At 41.9% G+C, this 22,269-nt stretch overlaps 2 protein-coding genes across 2 annotated transcripts in view; one reads left to right on the plus strand and one right to left on the minus strand.

Moving 5' to 3' along the window:
* Positions 1-13,528, minus strand: part of LOC129818802 (band 4.1-like protein 4) — an 85,131-nt gene extending 71,603 nt beyond the window's left edge. The window contains exons 1-2 of the mRNA XM_055875048.1: positions 13,070-13,528; positions 12,630-12,888 (exon numbers count right to left, since the gene is read on the minus strand). Of these exons, the coding sequence (XP_055731023.1) occupies positions 12,630-12,728 (99 nt within the window). The 5' untranslated portion in view covers positions 12,729-12,888; positions 13,070-13,528. The remainder of the gene's footprint in view (positions 1-12,629; positions 12,889-13,069) is intronic.
* A 5,515-nt stretch (positions 13,529-19,043) lies between these two features.
* LOC129818803 (adenomatous polyposis coli protein-like) overlaps positions 19,044-22,269 on the plus strand; it is a 55,997-nt gene continuing 52,771 nt past the window's right edge. Inside the window, exon 1 of the mRNA XM_055875050.1 lies at positions 19,044-19,244. The gene's annotated coding sequence lies outside the window, so the exon portion shown is untranslated. The remainder of the gene's footprint in view (positions 19,245-22,269) is intronic.

The following is a 22,269-nucleotide window of genomic DNA, read 5'->3' on the forward strand; positions in this document are numbered from 1 at the left end:
GGAAAAAGGAGAGAGGGAAGACATATGGAGCTGTTACAGCACAACATGCTGCCTAGCTGGCAGGGTGTCTCTGTCTCTACACCAGGGACTTGGATCTGAGTTGGACAGCCTGCATTTGAGAAACAGACTACTTGGTTACTCCTCCTTCTTCCTTTTTACAACAGCTCCATGTAAACATTGTAACGCTCGTCTTCCTCCTCTTCTGAGGAGGAGCAGTAGGAAGGATCGGAGGACCAATGCGCAGGGTGGTAAGTGTCCATATTTTAATAAAGAAATAGAACACTGAACAAAAAGTGAACGAACGAAAACGAAACAGTCCCGTATGGTGAAAACACAGACACAGGAACAATCACCCACAACACACAAGGACAAACAGGCTACCTAAATATGGCTCCCAATCAGAGACAACGACTGACACCTGGCTCTGATTGAGAACCATATTAGGCCAAACACATAGAAACAGAATAACATAGAAAAAGGAACGTAGACTACCCACCCAACTCACGCCCTGACCATACTAAAACAAAGACATAACAACAAAACTAAGGTCAGAACGTGAAAAACATGTTTCATTGGAAGGGTGTCTCCTCTCCAACTATAGCTCTGGGACTGGAACCATGACCTACTGCCTGTAACTGCCTCCTTAGTTACTCCTCCTCCTCCTTCTTCTTCTTCTTCTTAGTTCCTATTTTTACCCGTCTTGTTGCCACTGAAAACCGTCTATATGCCTGTGCCATCCCATCCATCCAGGGCCTGCCCGCCCATTAGACACTATTAGGCGAGGGCGGCATTTTCCGAGCTAAACTTACCAAGAAGCACCTCCAACAGCACATAAAACCTCACGTAATTATACAAAAAAAAGAATGACAATTTCTCTCACCCAGTTGCATATGGGCTAATTAGGTGAGCACTGATGTAATATATTTTGCTTGTCCATGCCGAGCGCACCTCTCCAGGGTGCTGTTGGAGAGATGCAGCGCTCCACCAACGGTCCGTCACAAAAATCTTCTAACATAAATCATGTAGCCTACAGCCTATGGTAGAACGAGTGTGGCCTCTTCTATAGCCTACAGGCTGGAGATCAAATTTGTTATGAAAAATGTTATGATACAGATACTTTTTACCTTATGCACGTTTCTCTTCAAATGGCTAAACCTAAATGGCGCCCAACCAAACGCAACAAGTGCTTCGATGTGAATATGACGTGTTAACAAACACCATATCCTCAAAACAGGACAGGTCAAAGTAAAATGGACAATATGGAATTAAAAATCAGGCTACTCACAACTGCTGTCAAGGAGTTTCACCCCGTGGGCTAAATTGTCATGCTTATCAGTGGTTTCAAGTGTGTATCGGTCAACTTTTGAAGAGATGATTACAGCGAGAAATTCGATACTTCTGCATTTCCCGCAGTGTAAACACATTGATTCTCATTGCAAATAGGCTCAGGATAACTCCTGATAAAGTTGGGTAGCTGATATGCAGTGCTTACATAGACAAAATAATTAGTCACAGTAAAAAATACTAAAAAAGTCAATGCAACTACTTGTTTTACAAACGGTAGGCCTACCACATGGAGGAACATTCGTAAAATTCCAATGCAGGCCAACGCTGCACCCCAGTAAGCACGGACTGACACCAAAGTCTTTTGGATGTATTATTTTGGCCCTGTCCTGACAAGACTTATGTCCGGGGTCTTTTTTTGCTGCGGTCCGGTCAAGCCTTGATTTCAACATCTAAAAACCGGACCCAATCTGAATCAATCATAGACGTCAAGTTGTATTTGTCACATGCACAAGTACAGTGAAATGCTTCCATTTTTATTCTCAGCAATAAAAAAATATTATAATAATAAAACACACGAAATAAGAAATAAGTGAGGAAACTATATACAGAGCCAGGGCCAAATTTACAATGTGCAGGGATACTGGATTATTGAGGTAGATATGTACATGTAGACAGGGATTAGGAGGAAGTGACTGGTAGCAGGATAAATAATGAATAATAATAAACAGTATGGCAGCAGCATAAGTGGTGGGTAGGTGTGTATGTAAGTGTGTGGGTGTTAATGTGAGTGTGTGAGTCTGTGTGTGTGCGCAAGAGTGTCAGTGTAGGCGTGACAGGGCTATAAACAGGACTGAAAAGTGACTGGTAGCAGGAATACATAAATACTTATAGTAATATACTAATGGTAATTTATACAACGGGTGGGTCTAATCCTTAATGCTGATTGGTTAAAACCGCATTCCAGGCGGTGTCTATTCCACAAGTTACCACCGGCTAAATCTATGACGTTAAAATGCCTATTTACTCTGTTCCATCTGACTGCGCAATCCACGGTCTCCTCAGCCCAGCCAGGTAATTTATAAACGTGATCAACACTATAAAAAGCATCTAGACATTATGTCACATTTCTTTTAGACTAACATTTAGTTTTCAACAGCGGAGATTTGTATAAACCTTGCTGTCTGTTTCTCGAACGTTTTCAACCTTGTTTCAATATTCAAATTCGACCTCCAGCTGTCCCATAGTAATGAACGTGTTGGAAGTCAGGATGAGACAGACAGACAGGCAGGCAGCGTTTCTCAGCCAGTCGAAATCATGAATCAGCTGGCATCATTTTTATGGATATATACAAAGAAATGTCAATTGAAAAAAGGTACAAATGAAACAAAGTGCAGCTAATATGCCGTCTTTCCAGCTTCAGTTAGAAGTGATTGTGTTAGCTGTCTGGCCTAACAACACCCGTGCCAATATATCCCCCAAATGCCGGCTTCCCGGGCATTATCCCTTAAATATACATGTAAACAGGAGTAATAGTGACCAGTAACAGAATACATAGATAAGATAAGGTAATAACAATCAATAATCACTGAACTGCAGAGTAGCGGTAGTAATAAATACAATCAATACATTTTTTAGCTGCAGGGTAGGGTAGCAGCCCAAACATAGATGTATAAGTTTGGTTCAGATTTGGTAGGGTCCGGACTGGCTTTGATTTCAACGTCGACAGACGTCACGTCCGGAATGGCCTATATTTGGCCCAAACATAGACATCTATAATTGGTTCAGATGTGGTCCGGACAGGCCTTGATTTGGCCCAAACATTTCAACCAAATCTGAACCAATCATAGACATCTATGCTTCACAAGTTTGTACAGCACAGTACATTAGATCACAGTAGAGTAAAGTATAGTTCAGTACAGTACAGCTGTAAAGCACAGAAGAGTATAGTCCAGTATAATTTACCCTACTCAAGATGTCTTTTCAACTTTCATTCAGAGCCGAAAATGAACCTGATTTCAACGACTGGAAAATACGTATTTTCAAAGTAAGTCCAAAAAATATGCATTTTCAAATTCCATTCAGAACCTAACTTTATACATCTTTTCAAAGTCATTTTTACTTACTGGGGCTATTCTACTTTCTAGTTTCGGGGGACAAATAAACATCTCGCCTAGGGCGGCAGAACAACGGCAAAGGACGGCAAATCAGCTTCCAAAATGTTTGTTTGTGACGCAAATGGGCGTGGCAGTCAGTCAGATTCGGTAGGCAGTCAGATCTGGCACTGACACCGGGCCTGCATTCATCAGGTGCCAGAGCAGACCCCTCTCAATTGCCATGGCTACCCTGCTGTTTATAACAGTGGGCCTCTGCCACAGATTATACCAGTTTCTAGGTTAGGTATGTTCTGTGAGGCCCAGACGGTTAAAGATGTTACCAAATTTGCTTAAACACGCAATTTAAAACACCATTTAAACCATCTTGATTTATGGGTCTAGAGAAAGATGGGACCCACTGGTGTAGTGTATTCATCTACCAGACTAAGAACACGGACTCGTCTGAAAAATGGGAGCCCATGCCTGAGGGTTCTAATTCAAACTGAATAATACAAAGGATGAAATAAGGGCAGGATAAACTGAGAGAATAGGTATTCAAGAGGGCCGAAGGATAGCATAGTCATGTATATACAAACAAACCCACTAGACCAAGGAGGTCAAACTTATTTTGCCCCGAGGGCCACATTTGGTCTTCAGGTCTGGAGGTCCGCATAGAAAACGGGTTATATTTCCTTGCCGTCAAAATTTTCAGGAAATAGTCCACTATCCATAGTTTAAAAAATGTTTGATGCTCCCTGACTGTCCAGTGATTATTAGCGAGCTGGATAGTCAAGAAACTGTATGAATATAGGTCCATTATCCATTCTACAGTTTAAAAAAAAACTCAAACCACCCGCGGGCTGGATTAGACCCCCCGCCGTATGTTTGACATCCCTGCACTAGACATTCTTTTTTAAACAATTTTTATTCACCTTTATTTAACCAGGTAGGCCAGTTGAGAACAAGTTCTCATTTACAACTGCGACCTAGCCAAGATAAAGCAAAGCAGTGCGACAAAAACGACAACCCAGAGTTACACATAACTGAGTTACACAGACTGTTACGCAAAGAGACACCGTCTAGCCTAAATAATAACGGAACACCCACTGGCCATAAGAACCTTGGACCCAAACACATAGAATGCACAAAGCTATACACATTCGCTAAAAACACAAAAACGAGCTCTGCAGAGGTTTGTAAAGCACAAGCCAAATACATACACCAAAGTGAGAGACCTAAAATAGCTGCATGCTGACTGCAGGGTTAAAAGCCATGCACATATTCTGTTTAATAAGGAGTATCCTCGGCTTGCAGAGATGTCAGCTGCTCATGTATGTCATTTATGTATGTGATCACACATATATACACACACACATACACACAGAAACAGACACACACACATCCACGAGTGAATTGTCCTCACACCACTGAATAGATCGCAACAGAACAGAATGAAACTGTCTGGAAGAGAATGAATGGAAAGTGACAAGTGTACTGTGGTCACATTGTGTTGTGTTCTGAATGCTGAGTCCTGCCTAGTGGTCACCAAGGAGATTAAGGTCAAAGACAAGATTAGAGCTTTAGAGCAGAGGAAAACTCCACATAATGGACTTTTCATGATGATTATGATGATAACGACCACCCTAATCAGCAGGCAAGATAGTAAAGCACAATACATGATAACAACTGTGACAATTGTATGATCTGGTGAATTGGTGTGTGTAAAGTAGTTAAGTTGACAGGGGGTATATCATTGAGATGTTTATAAGCTATTACAGTGTTTCACATACACACTATATGGTACAGTAGCACAGACAGGGCGTGTGTGTTCAGCTCCTACGACATCTAAGACCTTATGTAAATGATTATTTTGATCTGAAGCACTAAACATGTTTTTGAAAATGAGGCCTCACAGCCAGATAAAGTAAAAAGTTCAAGTTGATCTGTAAATCCCTTGAGAGAGAGAGAGAGACGGGGGTAGATAGAGGGTAACGGGGGGTTAAAAGCTTGCTGGTTGTTTTAATACCGTGTTCTGAAAATGTCAATCAGGTGAAAAATGGAAGCAACCATTTGTAATACAGAGTATTTTATAATCTCTGACAAAGGAGAAAGAAACCACTTGCAGCATGTGGCCAGTGTTGATGACATCAGCAAAAATGGGTTAGAGCATCATTTTTCATGTTAGTTATGAAATACCTATTAGATCATGCTCCATAGGGGGAAAGATAAGTCTTTCTTAGGCCAGGAATAGCTTACAGATTGGATCCGTTTGTGTGTGTGTGTGTGTGTGAGGAGGAGTGTTTGAATGATATTTGCTGATCCATGACTAATATGAGGACAGGTGGTGCAGAAAACAACTTTAACAAGCATCAACAACGTCCTCCTCCTCTCTTGCCATATTTTACCCATTCACGAATAACACATTAAACACTCCAAGGTTATGGCTAAATCAGCATGGAATTCCATTGTAAACCTTGGTGAAAACCCTGCAATTTGTAGGTGTTTAAATAAGGTATGTGTATAACAACAATATAATCTGAGTTAATCCTGCCCTGTCAGAGAAGATATTACGCTGCTCAGGGTGACTAAAGACAGGCAGCCATGAAGAGATTATTAAACTGTTCTTCTCCCATCCCCCTGAAATCCCACTATATCTCCTCTCTCTATCTCTCTCCCTTTCTCTCCATAGCTCACACCCTTCTGCCTGGCTGCTTGGCTGACTGAGCAAGGACGTGCTCACTCACACCTAGGGTTGCAAACCAGAATTTTGGTATCTTTCAAGGATTTTATGTAATCTATCACAAGACATCTAGTGGCCCTTCTGGGTACTTCAGATTATCACAGGTGTAGGTAATTATCTATGGCCCTCTGTGTGGCCTTCACATGTAAAATATATGAAATAATTAAATAAGATGATTTTAAAATAAAAAATAGAATGACAAAGTTTAAAACATTATCCTAAATATAGACCATCAACTTAGTGTTCAATATGAGGGTTTCAGCATTAAATATTTTTGTATACTTTTATTATGTCAATATGTATTTGTTGTCAATGTTTTGGTGTCAAACTGGTGGCAGTCAATAGTTGGATGAGGTGCAGAGGTAATTGAAAATAATGGCATTGTTAATTGGATGCTTTTTTAATTAATTAGGCCATATTCTCTTGAACCATATGGTCTATCTACTAGAAACTCATGGACAATACAGACACATATATAACAAATGAATACTATATACCAACACATTTGTTTCAAGTTATTCAAGTATAAATTACTAAAGTTACGATAGATTGCCATAGATTTTTCTGTTAATTACCAAAATTGCTGAAGACGATGGTAACTTTGGTAAATGATAAGTAGCTTTGCAACCCTACTGACACCTCAGTGCCACAGGTTCTCCCTACTACAGCTCCCCTCCCCCCTGCCCTGTCGATATCTGTTGTTTAACAAATCTCTGATAGGCTTAAAACGTATCAGATCAGATTATCTGCAGGCACCCGCAATTATTTAAAGTGATAATTTATGATTTGATTTTTATTAGGATCCCCATTAGCGACAGCTATTCTGCCTGGGGTCCGATAAATAACAGCAATTGCAATCACACACAGCGTGCTGTTAATTCTCCTGTTATAATGAAAAATGAATTGTGTGTGATTGTGACAAGCAAGTCTAGCAACAGGCAATCAGTTTCATTTTGTATAGCTCCTTTCACAGAATATGTCAGAGGGCTTGTGATAATTAAACTGAAGACGCAAGCGAAGGTGTGTGTGTGTGTGTGTGTGTGTGTGTGTGTGTGCACGCTCATTTCCTCCAGGGCCGAGAGTCTACTATCGTTCATTATCACTTTCAACCAGCAGAAGTAAGTGGACACTGCTAGTGTCTAATAAGTTATCATATCTATTTGATTAGTGATGTGCTGTTGACTCACAGCCGCACACTGTGAACCCCAAAGTCGTTTTTTTTTCTCCCAATGTTGGTTTACACTCCAAATCACTTACCATTAGTAAACAGCTTTTTGGATAGACTGATCATGTAAGCATGGCTTTTCATCAGGCCTATTGCCTACAATGGGTTGACTTAAATCTGAGAGGGCAACAGTGAGAGTATCCTACTAAATCAATAAACAGACCGATTCTATTTATTGGCACCACACTTGCATGCCAGTCCCAGAGTGGAAAATCGGAGCATTCCAAATGAGACCATTAGTGTTCCCTTCCCCATTAGCAGTACTGTGTTAGTAAATAATTCATAGCTGAGCCTGTGTGTGTGTGTGTGTGTGTGTGTGTGTGTGTGTGTGTGTGTGTGTGTGTGTGTGTGTGTGTGTGTGTGTGTGTGTGTGTGTGTGTGTGTGTGTGTGTGTGTGTGTGTGTGTGTGTGTGTGTGTGTGTGTGTGTTTTACCAGCCTTAGGTGGTAATAGGTGGATCACTACTCAGTCCTAATTACATAATGAGCTGCTACGTGGCCCTGGCTGCTCTGTCCAACAGGTAGATACTGTATGTGGCAAGACAGGTTCCTTAAGAGCATTCAGGCTAATATACTGTATACTAATATACAATACTGTTGTGAATGTGGACGATGACCTCCCCTAAGAATTACTTTGCCTCGTAACAAACATTACACTGCTAAACCCACCTCAAAAATACTTCCATCATCTAATGGAAATGTGTGTGTGTGTGTGTTTTCATAGGCCGCAGATGTGGTGTGTTCGTCTGTTACTCCCCCTTTGATCCAGATGGTGTAAGTGTTTGTTTCACCAGTGCTCTACCCTACTTTGAGGGCAAGCTCGGAGGACGTCTGTGCTTGTCTCCAACGGGAGAGAGAAAGAGAGAGAGAGAGAGAAAGGGGGGGATATAGAATGTGTGAGAGAAAGAGAGAGACAGAGTGAGACAGAGAGACAGAGAGGAGGTGGGAGAGAGGGACGAGGTGATTAAAAGCAAAGGTACCAACACAAACCCTTTTAGCAGTTTTCCCATACACTAGTGCCTCCCAGAGTCAAATATTTCTTAAAAGTTTGAATCCTTAATTGAAACAATAACAAAGTGGACACCCCAGCTCTGTTTTGGTAAAAAGCTGAGAGATGGGCCTGGAGAAATTTTAGCCACTCTCAAATTCATAGACCGAGCTATGGATACAAGGATTGATCATCCATGATATCAAAATTATGTTTTGAGGCAATACAGAGTTTGTTGACATTTACGTTGTTTACAAACATTGTATTAAAACAAGCTTATATTTTGGATTCAGATGGTGTACAACAGTTGATCTAAGTTCCCGAAGCATTTCTAAGTTGTATTCTTTAAGAATCAATGTAGCAATTAACGATTCTGGATGTAATATATATATGGCTCTGGTGCCTCCAAACATTTGGTGTTTATTGCTGTGGGATGTCAGCTAACAGAGGAACAAGCTTTTGACTGTTTGCACCCACCCGCAACATTAAATTACTGTATAGCGATAGAACTGAGCTAAGTGTTTAAACAAATCACTTATAATTCACCTAGCTAAAGACATACTGATTGTCTCGAGGGAAAAAACAAACACCAATTTCACACAGTCATACACAGTCTGGGGTAGAATTCTTCACAGTTTCAAAAGAGGGACATGTGAATGTTGCATCCCCACACAAAACAGCCTGAGCTGAGTTAAAGTGTAGAGATAAGAAAGACTGCCAATACTGATTGAATAGGCAGGCGTTAGTTAGATTTTTCTCTCTCTCTCTGTTTGACTCTTCAGTAGCAGATCCCAGAGGATCCATTAGTAGCCACCAGGTTCATTAGAAAGTCATATGTTTCCATGGCAACCCGCTTTTGACTTTCACTTTCAGAAATTCACAGATTTTACATATCAATGTAATTTCTGAGGATATAAAGCTGAGGAATTTGTTATCGGTTGACACTGTCAAAAAATATTTGACGTCTAAAATAGGCTAATGTGATCTAATGTGTACCGAGCTCTAAAAACACAACAGGATTTTTATGTATTTCTAATTTCACAATGGAAAAACTTTGCCTTGAGCCAAGCATATCAAGCAAATCAACATGTCACACAGCTGCAGTGTTACCCTGATGTACCCAAACCCTCTCTCCTGGCATGAATCAGGAAGAACTTTATCGGTACACTGACATGAAATGCTGCCCATTCTTTGTGACAACCTTAGGGGATGACCTGTTGTACAAAAAACCCCACCATGTTCATTGTATTTAGTGGGAAGTTGGGGAACAAAGACATTCTGAATGACGCCAAGGAAGGAAGCAGCTAACAGCTAACTGTTCCCAAAAAGCTGCCCTGTTTTCGTGAACTATTATCCAGAAAGCTAAAGAGGTCGGAGCATCTCTCTCTAGCCATGGCCAGAGAAAACAGACGTGGCCTTCAGGGTCAGCGGCCGCTGTCTTTGGGACTGCTCTACTTTGTTGTGGTAGCAGTTCTGTACCTCACACTAAATCCAACACAGCCCCTGGGCCAAACTCAATGAAGCCTTTGTGTAAGAGGCTCGGTGCTGTTTAATACAGCATTTAGCAAAGACTGGATCGGGCTTACAGGAGCCAAATGCATCTCTGCCCACCTAGCCCCGCTTTGCAGACACGAATGTGCTCCCAGCAGCCAAGCATAACAACTTTGACAAACGTGATGAATAAGAATCAGAATATAATTGCAGGTGCAGCAGGAAGGCCCATTAATGTAGGCTAGGGAACTTCTGTTCACATTATGACCCTTTCAAGTCTCTTTTTTCTTATTTATTTACAGCTGAGAGCAGCATAAAATAAACAGCCTAGATGGGAGATCTTGAGATGGGTGACAACACACCAGAGTGACAGCTGGAGTGGTGTTGCGCAACACCTTGGGGACATGGGTGTGGAGGTCAACTCAACAGTATTTCCTTCGCAGCTCTCTTGGGCTCTTTATCTGAAGGGAAAGAATAAATCAGAAAAACATGACTGACTGACAGACAAAGTGCCTCCCTCCATGAGCGTCCCTCTGGAAAAATGTGTCGCCCAAACGCACACTTTGTTCTTCCCCGCATTCCATCTCTTTCTTTCGGACCAAAGCCTTTTAACTCAAACCCTTTCATTGTCTTTGTCTGGTCTCTCACGCATGTGGTTTTCAGTCACAGTAGTGTCAGGGGCCAGGGGAATACAGGTGTATGTCATGCCACACTGCTGAACGTAAAGCCGAACTTCAACAGTAACAGAGAGCAGCATGAATAGGATTAGTGCCAGCTTCACTTCCAGAGTCCCTCTGTACTTTGTTTAGTACACATATTTTTGTGTAATACAAAAAAAAGTTTGTGAGAACCAACTGCAAAACTTTACTTTTGTTACAAATTCTTATGCTGGGATCAGATGAATCCCAATAAATTATATAATCATATTCATAGAACCAACCCAGAGCTAAGCTCCACTGCAGTAGAGCTGGTGTTTTTAATCTAAACACTGACAATACCAGGATTATAATCCTACTCTGCTGGATCAGTACAGTCAGAAACCATTCATTCAAAAGCTCACCACAGCAGCTTTACTAACTTACCCTAGAGCCATAAAGGAAAAAAATACATATTACACGCATACTGTACACAAAACGACAATAATGCATAATACACAGCTGATGCTGCACAATTCACCATGCCCACCTGGACAGCCTCTCACATTAACAATTAAAAGAGGATGAGCAACCTGATCTCTCCAATGGACTAGTCACTAGTGGAGCACACACAGGGAGAATGAAGCCAAGCCAAGAGGGATAGGGCGCCAGGGTATCATGTGGGGCCATCTTGAGGAGAGAGAGAGGGGGGGGGGGGGGTTGCAGAGAGAGGGTCTGAGTGGTGGGTGGTGGCATGGCAACTAAAAATCAGTTAGAGGGTCTCTCTATTTCCAAATGCACCATTTTAGGAGTCGCTTTCCACAAATAACCAGCAAAACACACCTACTACTGTAACAGGTGCCCAACGGTTAGGCCTTCTCTCCTATTTAAATAAAGGGCTTATCAAGATAGACTAAAAGCTATGGACTCTGGGTTTATATTTGGAGCATTATAATAGGGAAATAAAGGTATGAGCGTCAAAGGGCAAGGTGAGGCCAAGCAACCAGATGCAGTTTAGCCCCAGCAGTCATCAGAACATAATTATCTGCCTCTGGCCCTTTGACACACAGACAGACCTGAGTTTCGTCTTCAGAGATTATATCCAGCCCATAAACTAAACCCATATTCACTCCCAGTCTGACCTGCTCTGGGTTGGAATTATTTTATGAAGCTAGTCAAGAGGAAATGGTACATAATACCTATAGCATCATAACAGTCATTGAATAGCAGCCATGGAGTGGTCCCCCCCGCCCCCTGTAGAATGACAGACAGTGAGCTCTCCTAACAGACATTCCTGAAACTGAAGTTGCATCGCAGTATTGAATCTATCATCATGAAGTCTTGGTTTACACTGTGCCCCAAGGTGAAGAAAACAGAGAAGATACTTACAACTGATATTGATACATTCAAGTCTTTGTTTTCCACTTAGAACCCCAAACAATGTAAGGCATGCTCTAGGTGTTTTCTTGATGCATTTTTATGACTGTGTGTTGTGGTGGACTTGTAGATTTAACATACCATGTGTTAAAAGAACATTATGAAGATCCAAGTGAGCATCACGAAGAGAATGTGGCCCAGTAGGCTGATATAAGTCAAATACTGTACAGACATGTAACAAAGTTAAACTAGAAAACTGGCACTGGTTGGTTGTCATCAAGTTTCAGGATTTCAACTGTGTCATTCTCATGCTTTTGTTTCGATGGAAATCCCCTGAAGCATAATTTCAGATTTAATTCATGACCAGAAATAAAGTCATCGAGACTAAGATACTAAGATACTCACCATGTTTCTTTACAGCCCTTGGGGCCTGTATTTTGTTTCACAGAGAGTTCACAGCAAATTACAGTAGAAGCCTGGGCTACTTTTTAGGCTCCTGGTCAGCTACCAATAGCCAAATGTATCCTCAAGAGACACCTTCATGGCCAGGTAACCTGTAGCTTTGGGCTTTCTGTTAATAAACGATACATTGTACTTGTTGATACATTTAGAAATGAGTCAAAAACACAGATACCAGATTCCAACAACTGCATACTTCAGTCAAAGTAGAAGTACAGATTTTTGACAAGCCTCACCGCGCGCGATGTGACGACAGACCGCTTATTAAAGGATGGCTACCTGTCAACCGCCTAACCTGACAGACAGACAAGCGCGTGTAAAGGGATCTCCTCTTACCTTTATTCCTTGTTGTTGAGTCGTTAACGTCAATTTGGTTTCATCCAACAGTAAAACTTCACAATAAAACTCCTCCTGGGGCGCACAGAAGCAACTCATGTCTTTCTTTTTGCAGGGGGGATAAAGCACTGACTTAGCGGACTTCTGTCAATTCAATGATAAAACAATGGACTAATGCTGGGACTAAATATAAGTCAAAATCATCATGGAGTTTTCTTCAATAAAACACTCCTTAGCCAGTCCTTGTATTATCTATGATCTGCAAAAAAAAAGACAGAACCATTAAAATGATAGAATTATCAGAATACATTGCGTTGAAACGAAACTTTCAAAATAAGGATTAAAGCAGCCTTTAGGCCAATAAACTTGTCACAATACTGTAAAAATGCTTAGAATAAAAATACATTATAGTTTTATAAGGTTCCCAATAGGCTACACACCTTTGTGCTCTATCCAAAATAATTGCGAAACCTTTTGTTTTGGCTTGCAGCTTGCTCTCTCAACAAATCAGCCTCCATTAAATGTTGAGCTTTGGGTACAGTATGTGACGCCTATTTCTTTATAAAACGTAGTTTATAGTTATTTCATTTTCATGAAAAACTGGATAACTCCCGGACCGCAAGGTTCCTTCCTTGCGTGTTATGCGCTCTTCAGTGCCCTCCAGCTCCAATATTCATAGATATGCAAGAAAAATAGGAATTCCTTTCAGTGTGATCCGCTTTTTGATCTCCAAGTCTTTAATTTTTATTTGTCTTATATCTGGCAATCCTACTAAAAGTGAAGACAGAGGCTTAGCCTGCACCTGTCCCGTCGGCTTAGAAAAATGAGGCAAAATCTCGCCACTCTTCAGCATTGCAGACAGCCCGTTGCTAAGGAGCGGTGCCCATCTCTCACGACAAAGCTTCCCGACACAAAATGACTCCGCCCTTCTGGACTTTCCACCAATTGAAGCCATACCGACAATATACATTCATAGATGATACAATCATGCCACCTGTTGGAGATTTGCAAACTGGTCTCTCTGTCTCTGTATATCAAATCAAATGCTATTTGTCACATGCGCCAAATACAACAGGTTTAAACCTTACCGTGAAATGCTTATTTACAAGCCCTTAACCAACAATGCAGTTGTAAGAAAATAGAGTTAAGAAAATAAATACAAAATAAACTAAAGTAAAATAAATAAATGAAGTAACACAATAAAATAACGATAATTAGGTTATTTCAGGGGTTACCGGTACATAGTCAATGTGCAGGGTCTTTCTCTGACACCGCCTAGTATATAGGTCCTGGATGGCAGGAACTTTTTGAGGATCTGGGGACCCATGGCAAATCTTTTCAGTCTCCTGAGGATGAAAAGGTGTTGTCATGCCCTCTTCACAACTTTCTTGGTGTGTTTGGACCATGATAGTTTGTTGGTGATGTGGACACCAAGGAACTTGAAACTCTCAACCCGCTCCACTACAGCCCCGTCGATGGAATGGGGCGTGTTTGGCCCTCCTTTTCCTGTAGTCCACAATCATCTCTTTTGTCTCACTCACGTTGAGGGAGGTTGTTGTCCTGGCACCACTCTGCCAGGTCTCTGAACTCCTCCCTATAGGCTGTCTCATCGTTGTCGGTTATCAGGCCTACCACTGTTGTGTCGTCAGTAAACTTAATTATGGTGTTTGAGTCGTGGGTGAACATGTAGTGCAGGAAGGGACTAAACACACACCCCTGTGGTGCCCCCGTGTTGAGGATAAGCGTGGCAGTTGTGTTGTAGCCTACTCTTATCACCTGGGGGTGGCCCGTCAGGAAGTCCAGGATCCAGTTGCAGAGGGAGGTGTTTAGTCCCAGGGTCCTTAGCTTAGTGATGACCTTTGTGGGCACTATGGTGTTGAATGCTGAGCTGTAGTCAATTAACAGCATTCTCACATAGGTGTTCCTTTTGTCCTGATGGGAAAGGGCAATGTGGAGTGCGATTGAGATTGCATTCATCTGTGGATCTGTTGGGGCGGTAAGCGAATTGGAGTGGGTCTAGGGTTTCCGGGAAGATGGCGTTGATGTGAGCCATGACCAGCCTTTCAAAGCACTTCATGGCTACCAAAGTGAGTGCTACGGGCCGGTAGTAATTTAGGCAGGTTACCTTCGACTTCCTGGTTACAGGGACTATGGTGGTCTGCTTGAAACATGGAGGTATACAGACTCGGTCAGGGAGAGGTTGAAAATGTCAGTGAAGTAACTTGCCAGTTGGTGTGCGCATGCTCTGAGTACACGTCCTGGTAATCTGTCTGGCCCCACGGCCTTGTGAATGTTGACCTGTTAAAAAGGTCTTGCTCACATAGGCTACAGAGAGCGTGATCACACAGTTGTCTGGAACAGCTGGTGCTCTCATGCATGCTTCAGTGTTGCTTGCCTCGAAGCGAGCATAAAAGGCATTTAGCCCGTCTGGATGGCTCGCGTCACTGGGCAGCTCACGGCTGGGTTTCCCTTTGTAGTCCGCAATAGTTTGCAAGCCCTGTCACATCCGACGACCGTCAGAGCCAGTGTAGTAGGATTCAATGTTAGTCCTGTATTGACACTTTGCCTGTTTGATGGTTCGTCTGAGGGCATAGCGGTATTTCTTATAAGTGTCCAGATTAGTGTCCCGCTCCTTGAAAGCGGCAGACTTCAAGTGCGGATGTTGCCTGTAATCCATGGCTTCTGGTTGGGATATGTGCATACGGTCACTGTGGGGACGACGATTAATGAATCCGGTGACTGAGGTGGTATACTACTCAATGCCATTGGATGAATCGCAGAACATATTCCAGTCTGTGCTAGCAAAACAGTCCTGTAGCATAGCATTCGTGTCATCTGACCACTTTCATATTGAGCGAGTCACTGGTAGTTCCTGCTTTAGTTTTGCTTGTAAGCAGGAATCAGGAGGATAGAATTATGGTTAGATTTTCCTAACGGAGGGTGAGGGAGAGCTTTGTACTCATCTCTGTATGTGGAGTAAAGGTGGGCTAGAGTTTTTTTTCCCTCTGGCTTCACATGTGACACACTGGTAGAAATTAGGTAAAGAGGATTTAAGTTGCCTGCATTAAAGTCTCCGGGCCACTAGGAGAGCCGCTTCTGGATGAGCATTTTCTTGTTTGCTGAAGGCCTTATACAACTCGTTGAGTGCGGTCTTAGTGCCAGCGTCGGTCTGGGGTGGTAAATAGACAGCAACAAAAAATACAGATGAAAAGTCTTGGTATGGTCTACAGTTTATCATAAGGTTCTCTAGCTCATGCGAGCAATACCTCGAGACTAACTTAGTATTAGACATTGCGCACCAGCTGTTATTCACAAATAGACATACAGTGCCTTGCAAAAGTATTCATCCCCCTTGACATTTTTCCTATTTTGTTTCATTACAACCTGTAATTTAAATAGATTTTTATTGGAATTCATGTAATGGACATACACAAAATAGTCCAAATTGGTGAAGTGAAATTAAAAAAATTACTTGTTTCAAAACCTTCCCCCCCCTTTGCTATGGTACGTGGGTTTTTGTGGGTGGCCCCCTCTTGGCAGGTTTGTTGTGGTGCCATATTCTTTCAATGTTTTAATAATGGATTTAATGGTGCTCTGTGGGATGTTCAAAGTTTCAGATATTTTTTTATAACCCAACCCTGATCTGTACTTCTCCACAACTTTGTCCCTGACCTGTTTCGGAGAGCTCCTTGGTCTTCATGGTGCCGCTTGCTTGGTGGTGCTCCTTGCTTAATGGTGTTGCAGACTCTGGGGCCTTTCAGAACATGTGTATATATACTGAGATCATGTGACAGATCGTGTGACACAGATTGCACACAGGTGGACTTTATTTAACTAATTAGGTAATTGGTTGCACCAGATATTATTTAGGCGCTTCCAGGCAAGGAGGGCATTAATCAGAGAGGCAACAATGAGACCAAAGAGAACCCTGAAGGAGCTGCACATCTCCGCAGTGGAGACTGGAGTATCTGTCCATAGAACCACTTTAAGCCGTACACTCCACAGAGCTGGGCTTTACAGAAGAGAGGCCAGAAAAAAATCCATTGTTTAAAGAAAAAAATAAGCAAAATGTTTGGTGTTTGCCAAAAGGCATGTGGGAGACTTTTCAAACATATGAAAGAAGGTACTCTGGTCAGATGAAACTAAAATTGAGCTTTTTGGCCATCAAGGAAAACACTATGTCTGGTGCAAACCCAACACATCTCATCACCCCGAGAACACCATCCCCACAGTGAAGCATGATGGTGGCAGCATCATGCTGTGGGGATGTTTTTCCTCGGCAGTGACTGGGAAACTGGTCAGAATTGAAGGAATGATGGATGGTGCTAAATACAGGTAAATTCTTGAGGGAAACCTGTTTCAGTCTTCCAGAGGTTTGAGACTGGGACGGAGGTTCACCTTCCAGCAGGACAATGACCCTAAGCATACTACTAAAGCAACATTTAAGTGGTTTAAGGGGAAACATTTAAATGTCTTGGAATGGCCTAGTCAAAGCCCAGACCTCAATCCAATTGAGAATCTGTGGTATGACTTAAAGACTGCTGTACACCAGCGGAACCCATCTAACTTGAAGGAGCTGGAGTAGTTTTGCCTTGAAGAATGGGCAAAAATCCCAGTGGCTAGATTTGCCAAGTTTATGGAGACATACCCCAAGAGACTTTCAGCTGTATTTGCTGCAGAAGTTGGCTCTACAAAGTATTGACTTTTTTTTTGGGGGGGGGGGGGGGGGGGGGGTCGAATAGTTATGCACCCTATGTTTTCTGTTTTTTCGTCTTATTTCACAATAAAAAATATTTTGCATCTTCAAAGTGGTAGGCATGTTGTGTAATCAAATGATACCATCCCCCCAAAAATCTATTTTAATTCCAGGTTGTAAGGCAACAAAATAGGAAGAATTCCAAGAGGGGTGAATACTTTCTCAAGCCACTGTACTTGAGGGAAACCTGTTTCAGTCTTCCAGAGATTTGAGACTGGGACGAAGGTTTACCTTCCAGCAGGGCAATGAACTCTCGTCTTACCGGACGTAGCTGTTCTGTCCTGCTGATGCACGGAAAACTCAGCCAACTGTATATGATCCGCAGCGTCGTTCAGCCACAACATGGGGAAACATAAGATATTAGAGTTTTTAAATGTCCCGTTGGTAGGATAGTCTCAAACGTAGCTCATCCAGTTTATTCTTCTCCAGTGATTGCACATTGGCCAATAGAACGGATGGTAGAGGCAGGTAACCCAGTTGCAGAAAGAATCTCACAAGGCACCCTGATCTTTGCCCCCTGTATTTCCTTATTTTCTTCATGCAAACATTATATCCTTCGCGGAAGACTTCTTCTTTGAGGTGAGTAATCGCTGTTCTGATATCCAGAAGATCTTTTCAGTCATAAGAGACAGTAGCATTAACATTATGTACAAAATAAGTTACAAACAATGTGAAAAACACAAAAAATATCACAATTGGTTAGGAGCCTGTAAAGCAGCCATCCCCTCCGGCGCCATTCTCTCCCTCTCTCTCTCTCTCTGTGTTTGTGTGTGGCCATTGGCAGGCTATATATAATTTAAAATGTCAAGCCACCACTGCAGGCTACAGTAGATTGCAGTGAGATAATATTGCAACTTTATTTTGAGTTTTTCAGTAGCCTTGCCGTAGGCCTAAACTACACATTTTTAGAGCAAGTGCTACCTTGATTTATCCTGACCTCTGGTGGTTGGTCTTTGCCAGTGCCTCCCTAATAAAGAGAGGTAGCAAGCAAAAGTTGTTTATTGCAGTTTCGCAATGTCAAGAAATATGCATTGGCCTGGCAAAATATGTAAGAGTAGGCTATTACTTAATTGTAATTTAGTCGTTCTATTCACTGGGCTTATTGTTAATAAGTTATCCTTCTCATCCATTCATGATTCCATTTCAATACTGTATTGAAAAGAGCGGAATGCACAAACATGCAGGGATTAAGCTTTTCTTCTTTTTCAGATAATGGTGTAGATGTGTAATATGTGTCAAAGATGGACTAATGTATGTCAAGTACTTGTGTAGTTCTTATAGCCTAATATGAATTGGCCTACTGTATTCATACTATAACAACACAGAAGTCCTTGACATGCAGAATACACAATTGAATAAAGGGTCATTGTTGCCACTTGCCAGTAAAATGTATTAGGCAGACCTACATGCTTTCAATGACTTTCGCTGAAAGTGGGTGAGTAGGCCTAGCGGACATATTTAAATCGAGTAAACTGGTAAGCCTAGGCTTCACATTTTCTTTCTGACCACACAGATATCAGATAGACAAGAAAAATGTAAACACTGCTTATCTGTAAACAAAATCAATCTCAGATGTTGTTTTCTTTCTCACGGCCGGAGGGCGGGTACCCTTTGCGCGTCATCATCAAGCATGCGCGCATGCTGACAGTACAGACAACATGGCATAACGAAGGAAGCAAGCGTACGAAGAAAAAAAAGCGGAGGAAGACACAAAAGAAAAAGTTTACCTAAGAGTCTGTTGCAACGTTTATAATGGACCCTCGTTTAAAGTTAGTTTCGCGGTTTCGATAGAGGACTTTTCACCCTGGAGTGCGTCTCTATAAACGTGTTGGTGCAGAGAGGAGCGAATGTTGATACAGGTAAGATAATTTACCTAAGTTAAATGTTAGCTCACGAGCTAGCTATTTTTGTTCGCCAACTAATGAACTATCTGCTAACGTGACTCATTAGTTAGGAGGCAGCTTGGTGTTTTGACTGGAACAAAACTGCACATTAATCTGGCAACCCAACAAGAACCTCCGTAGAACCTACGGAGTAGGACGCGAACTCATGTAAACTATTTTGAGCATGGCTATGAAAAGGAGCTGGCATAAAAGTTCTCAGTTTAGTTTGCGTGCTAGCTTCTGATGTACAGTAGCCTACATTTAGCCCAGGCTACTGCTAGTTGTCAGGAATGCAGCAAAAGAAGAGGACAACCTTTTTTTGGCAAGCTGCCCACACTTTGAAGCACATTAAATAGATTTTTAAATAACCGAGCAGCTTTCAGTGCAGTAAATTATTTGAATGTTTCCAATTGAGTGTCACGAGTCTGTTACAAAGTTTGTCTTTGTTGGAAGAACTTGCTACAGTGTTATGTTGCAATTTGCATCGCTTACTTTACGTTCCACAAACTTTGTCTGGCTTTCTACTTTGTATCCAGTAGGCAGGGAAACCCGTTTAGGTGATCAGCTGGAAGTGTTTGCCATTCAGTCTGTGGTTCGGCTAGCCTCGGCCATATTGTGCAAGTGTTTGTCACATGTGCATTGCGTCAATATTGAATTTAAAGTTGGGTAAACACTACCTGTTGATATTTGTACATTTTTGTGCAGCAGAATGACAACCGCACAGATAACCGTTATGAAACTACCACTATTCAAACACCACATGGAAAGTGGAGATATTTTTACATCACTAGTTAGAGGACAACCTGCAGAAAAATCTGATACATTTTGGAATGTTGCATTTTCATACAGTGGTCACAAAAACGGTTGCACGTCCTGTTTTAAAATGAGCACCACTCAAAAACCACACGGAATCTAGGAATAATGTGTATGTTACTGGTTAGAGGACAATTTTTAGAAGACCGCTAGCTACATTTTGAATTGTTGCATTTTGATTCAAGTGTTTCCAGGGTTCTACACTAACTTTTGCCACGTTCCAGTTGGTGGCACCAGCACACTTGGCCGCACCAATTTTTCTATATATTTAAAAATAATAATTTATGTTCACCTGGCCTGTGTCCCATAATGTGCCTGCATTTCATACTAAACCAGGCTAATAATGACTAGCATTCTTTTTGAGAATGCCATGCCAATGGCATGCCATTGGGTTCTTACATTGATTTGGATTAGGGTTGGGCTGTATTCAGATTTTCACATTGTCATACCGTCCTCCTTGCACCCCGGGATTTACTGTATGACTGGTTTAGTACACAAGGGTGCACCCCCCCCCCCCACCCCCCACAGAAATTAGCATGAGGCATAGGACATTTCCATGGCGAAAATAAATGAATTGCAGAGACGGGCAATCCAGCTCATAAAGTTATACATGTATACACTGAATTAAAATATAAACAACATGCAAAGTGTTAGTCCCATGTTTCATGAGTTGAAATAAAAGATTCTAGAAATGTTCCATATGCACAAAACGGTTATTTCGCTCAAATTTTGAGCAGAAATTTGTTTGCATCCCTGTTAGTTTTTATCCTTTGCCAAGATCAAGAAGCTGATTAAACAGCATGATCATTTCACAGGCCACTCTAAAATGTGCCATGCCACAGATGTCTCAAGTTGAGGGAGCGTGCAATTGGTATGCTCACTGCAGGAATGTCCACCAGAGCTGTTGTCAAAAAATGCAATGTTAATTTCTCTACTGTAAGCCGCCTCCAATGTAATTTAGAGAATTTGACAGTACTTCCAACTGGCCTCACAACCGCAGACCACTTGTAATGTGTGGGCAAGCGGTTTACTGATGTCAATGTTGGGAATAGAGTACCCCGCGGTGGAGTTATGGTATGATCAGCCATAAGCTACAGATAATGAACACAATTGCATTTTGTCGATGGCAATTTGAATGCACAGAGATACCGTGACAATCCTGAGGCCTACTGTCGTGCCATTCATGGGATGCTCTGGGTGAATCGTTTACGACGGTGTGTTCCAGACAATATCCACCAACTTCGCACAGCCATTGAGGAGTGGGACAACATTCCACAGGCCACAATCAACAGCGTGAACAACTATATGCGAAGGAAATGTGTCATGGTGCATGAGGCAAATTGCGGTCACACCAGATACTGACTGGTTTTCTGCTCCACGCCCTACTTTTTTAAACCTATGTTGTGAAATCAATAGATTAGTGCTATATTTAAATGAACTTATTTCCTTATAAACTGCATCTTTAAAGTTGTTGCACGTTGAGTTTAAATTTTTGTTCAGTGTAGGTAGGAGCCACCGAATGTCATGTCATTTTTGGTGAGTTTTGGACATTTTACAAGCGAAAATGAACGAGAGGCATTGTGCAAATGAAGTTTTGACATGCTTGTCTGAAGGAAGAGCATTACTGGCTCTCCAGCAGCATGTCTACACGCCGTGTATGTGTGGAGTCTGAAGTCGCTAGGGCAACGGGCCTGCCTGCTTTGCTCAGAGAAGATGGGGGAGGATCATATGAGCCAAGAGGCAACCCCCCCCCCCCCCCCCCCCCCCAAAAAAACACAAGGAAATCAAGTCAGTGGCAGCTGTACAAATAACTCATCCAAAGGGCTTTGACTTAACAAACAGGTTAGAAATTGAACACAATATGATGCCTTATTCATTCAGCCACTTACTTACTTAGATAGCAGCGTTGGGGGGGGGGGGGGGGGGGAGAAAAACCTTGCTGTGTTTTGAAAATGAAGAAATAAAATGCTTCTTGTTGTAATTTCTGCTCGGCATCAAACAAATTTTGTGCTTTGGTTGCGCTTTTAAACTCTGAGAATTCACAAATGGGCATTCTGTCAGCAGACAGCGCTCTGACTGTTGTGTAGCTACTTTTCGCTTGTACTTTTCTCAGTGTAGCCAGTCTATTTTTCTCCAGTGAAATGCAAGAAACTTTAAGCAAAACATTAGCAAATGTAGCTGGCTACAT

This window comes from Salvelinus fontinalis, chromosome 21 (assembly GCF_029448725.1).
Source record: "Salvelinus fontinalis isolate EN_2023a chromosome 21, ASM2944872v1, whole genome shotgun sequence".
Lineage (NCBI taxonomy): Eukaryota > Metazoa > Chordata > Actinopteri > Salmoniformes > Salmonidae > Salvelinus > Salvelinus fontinalis.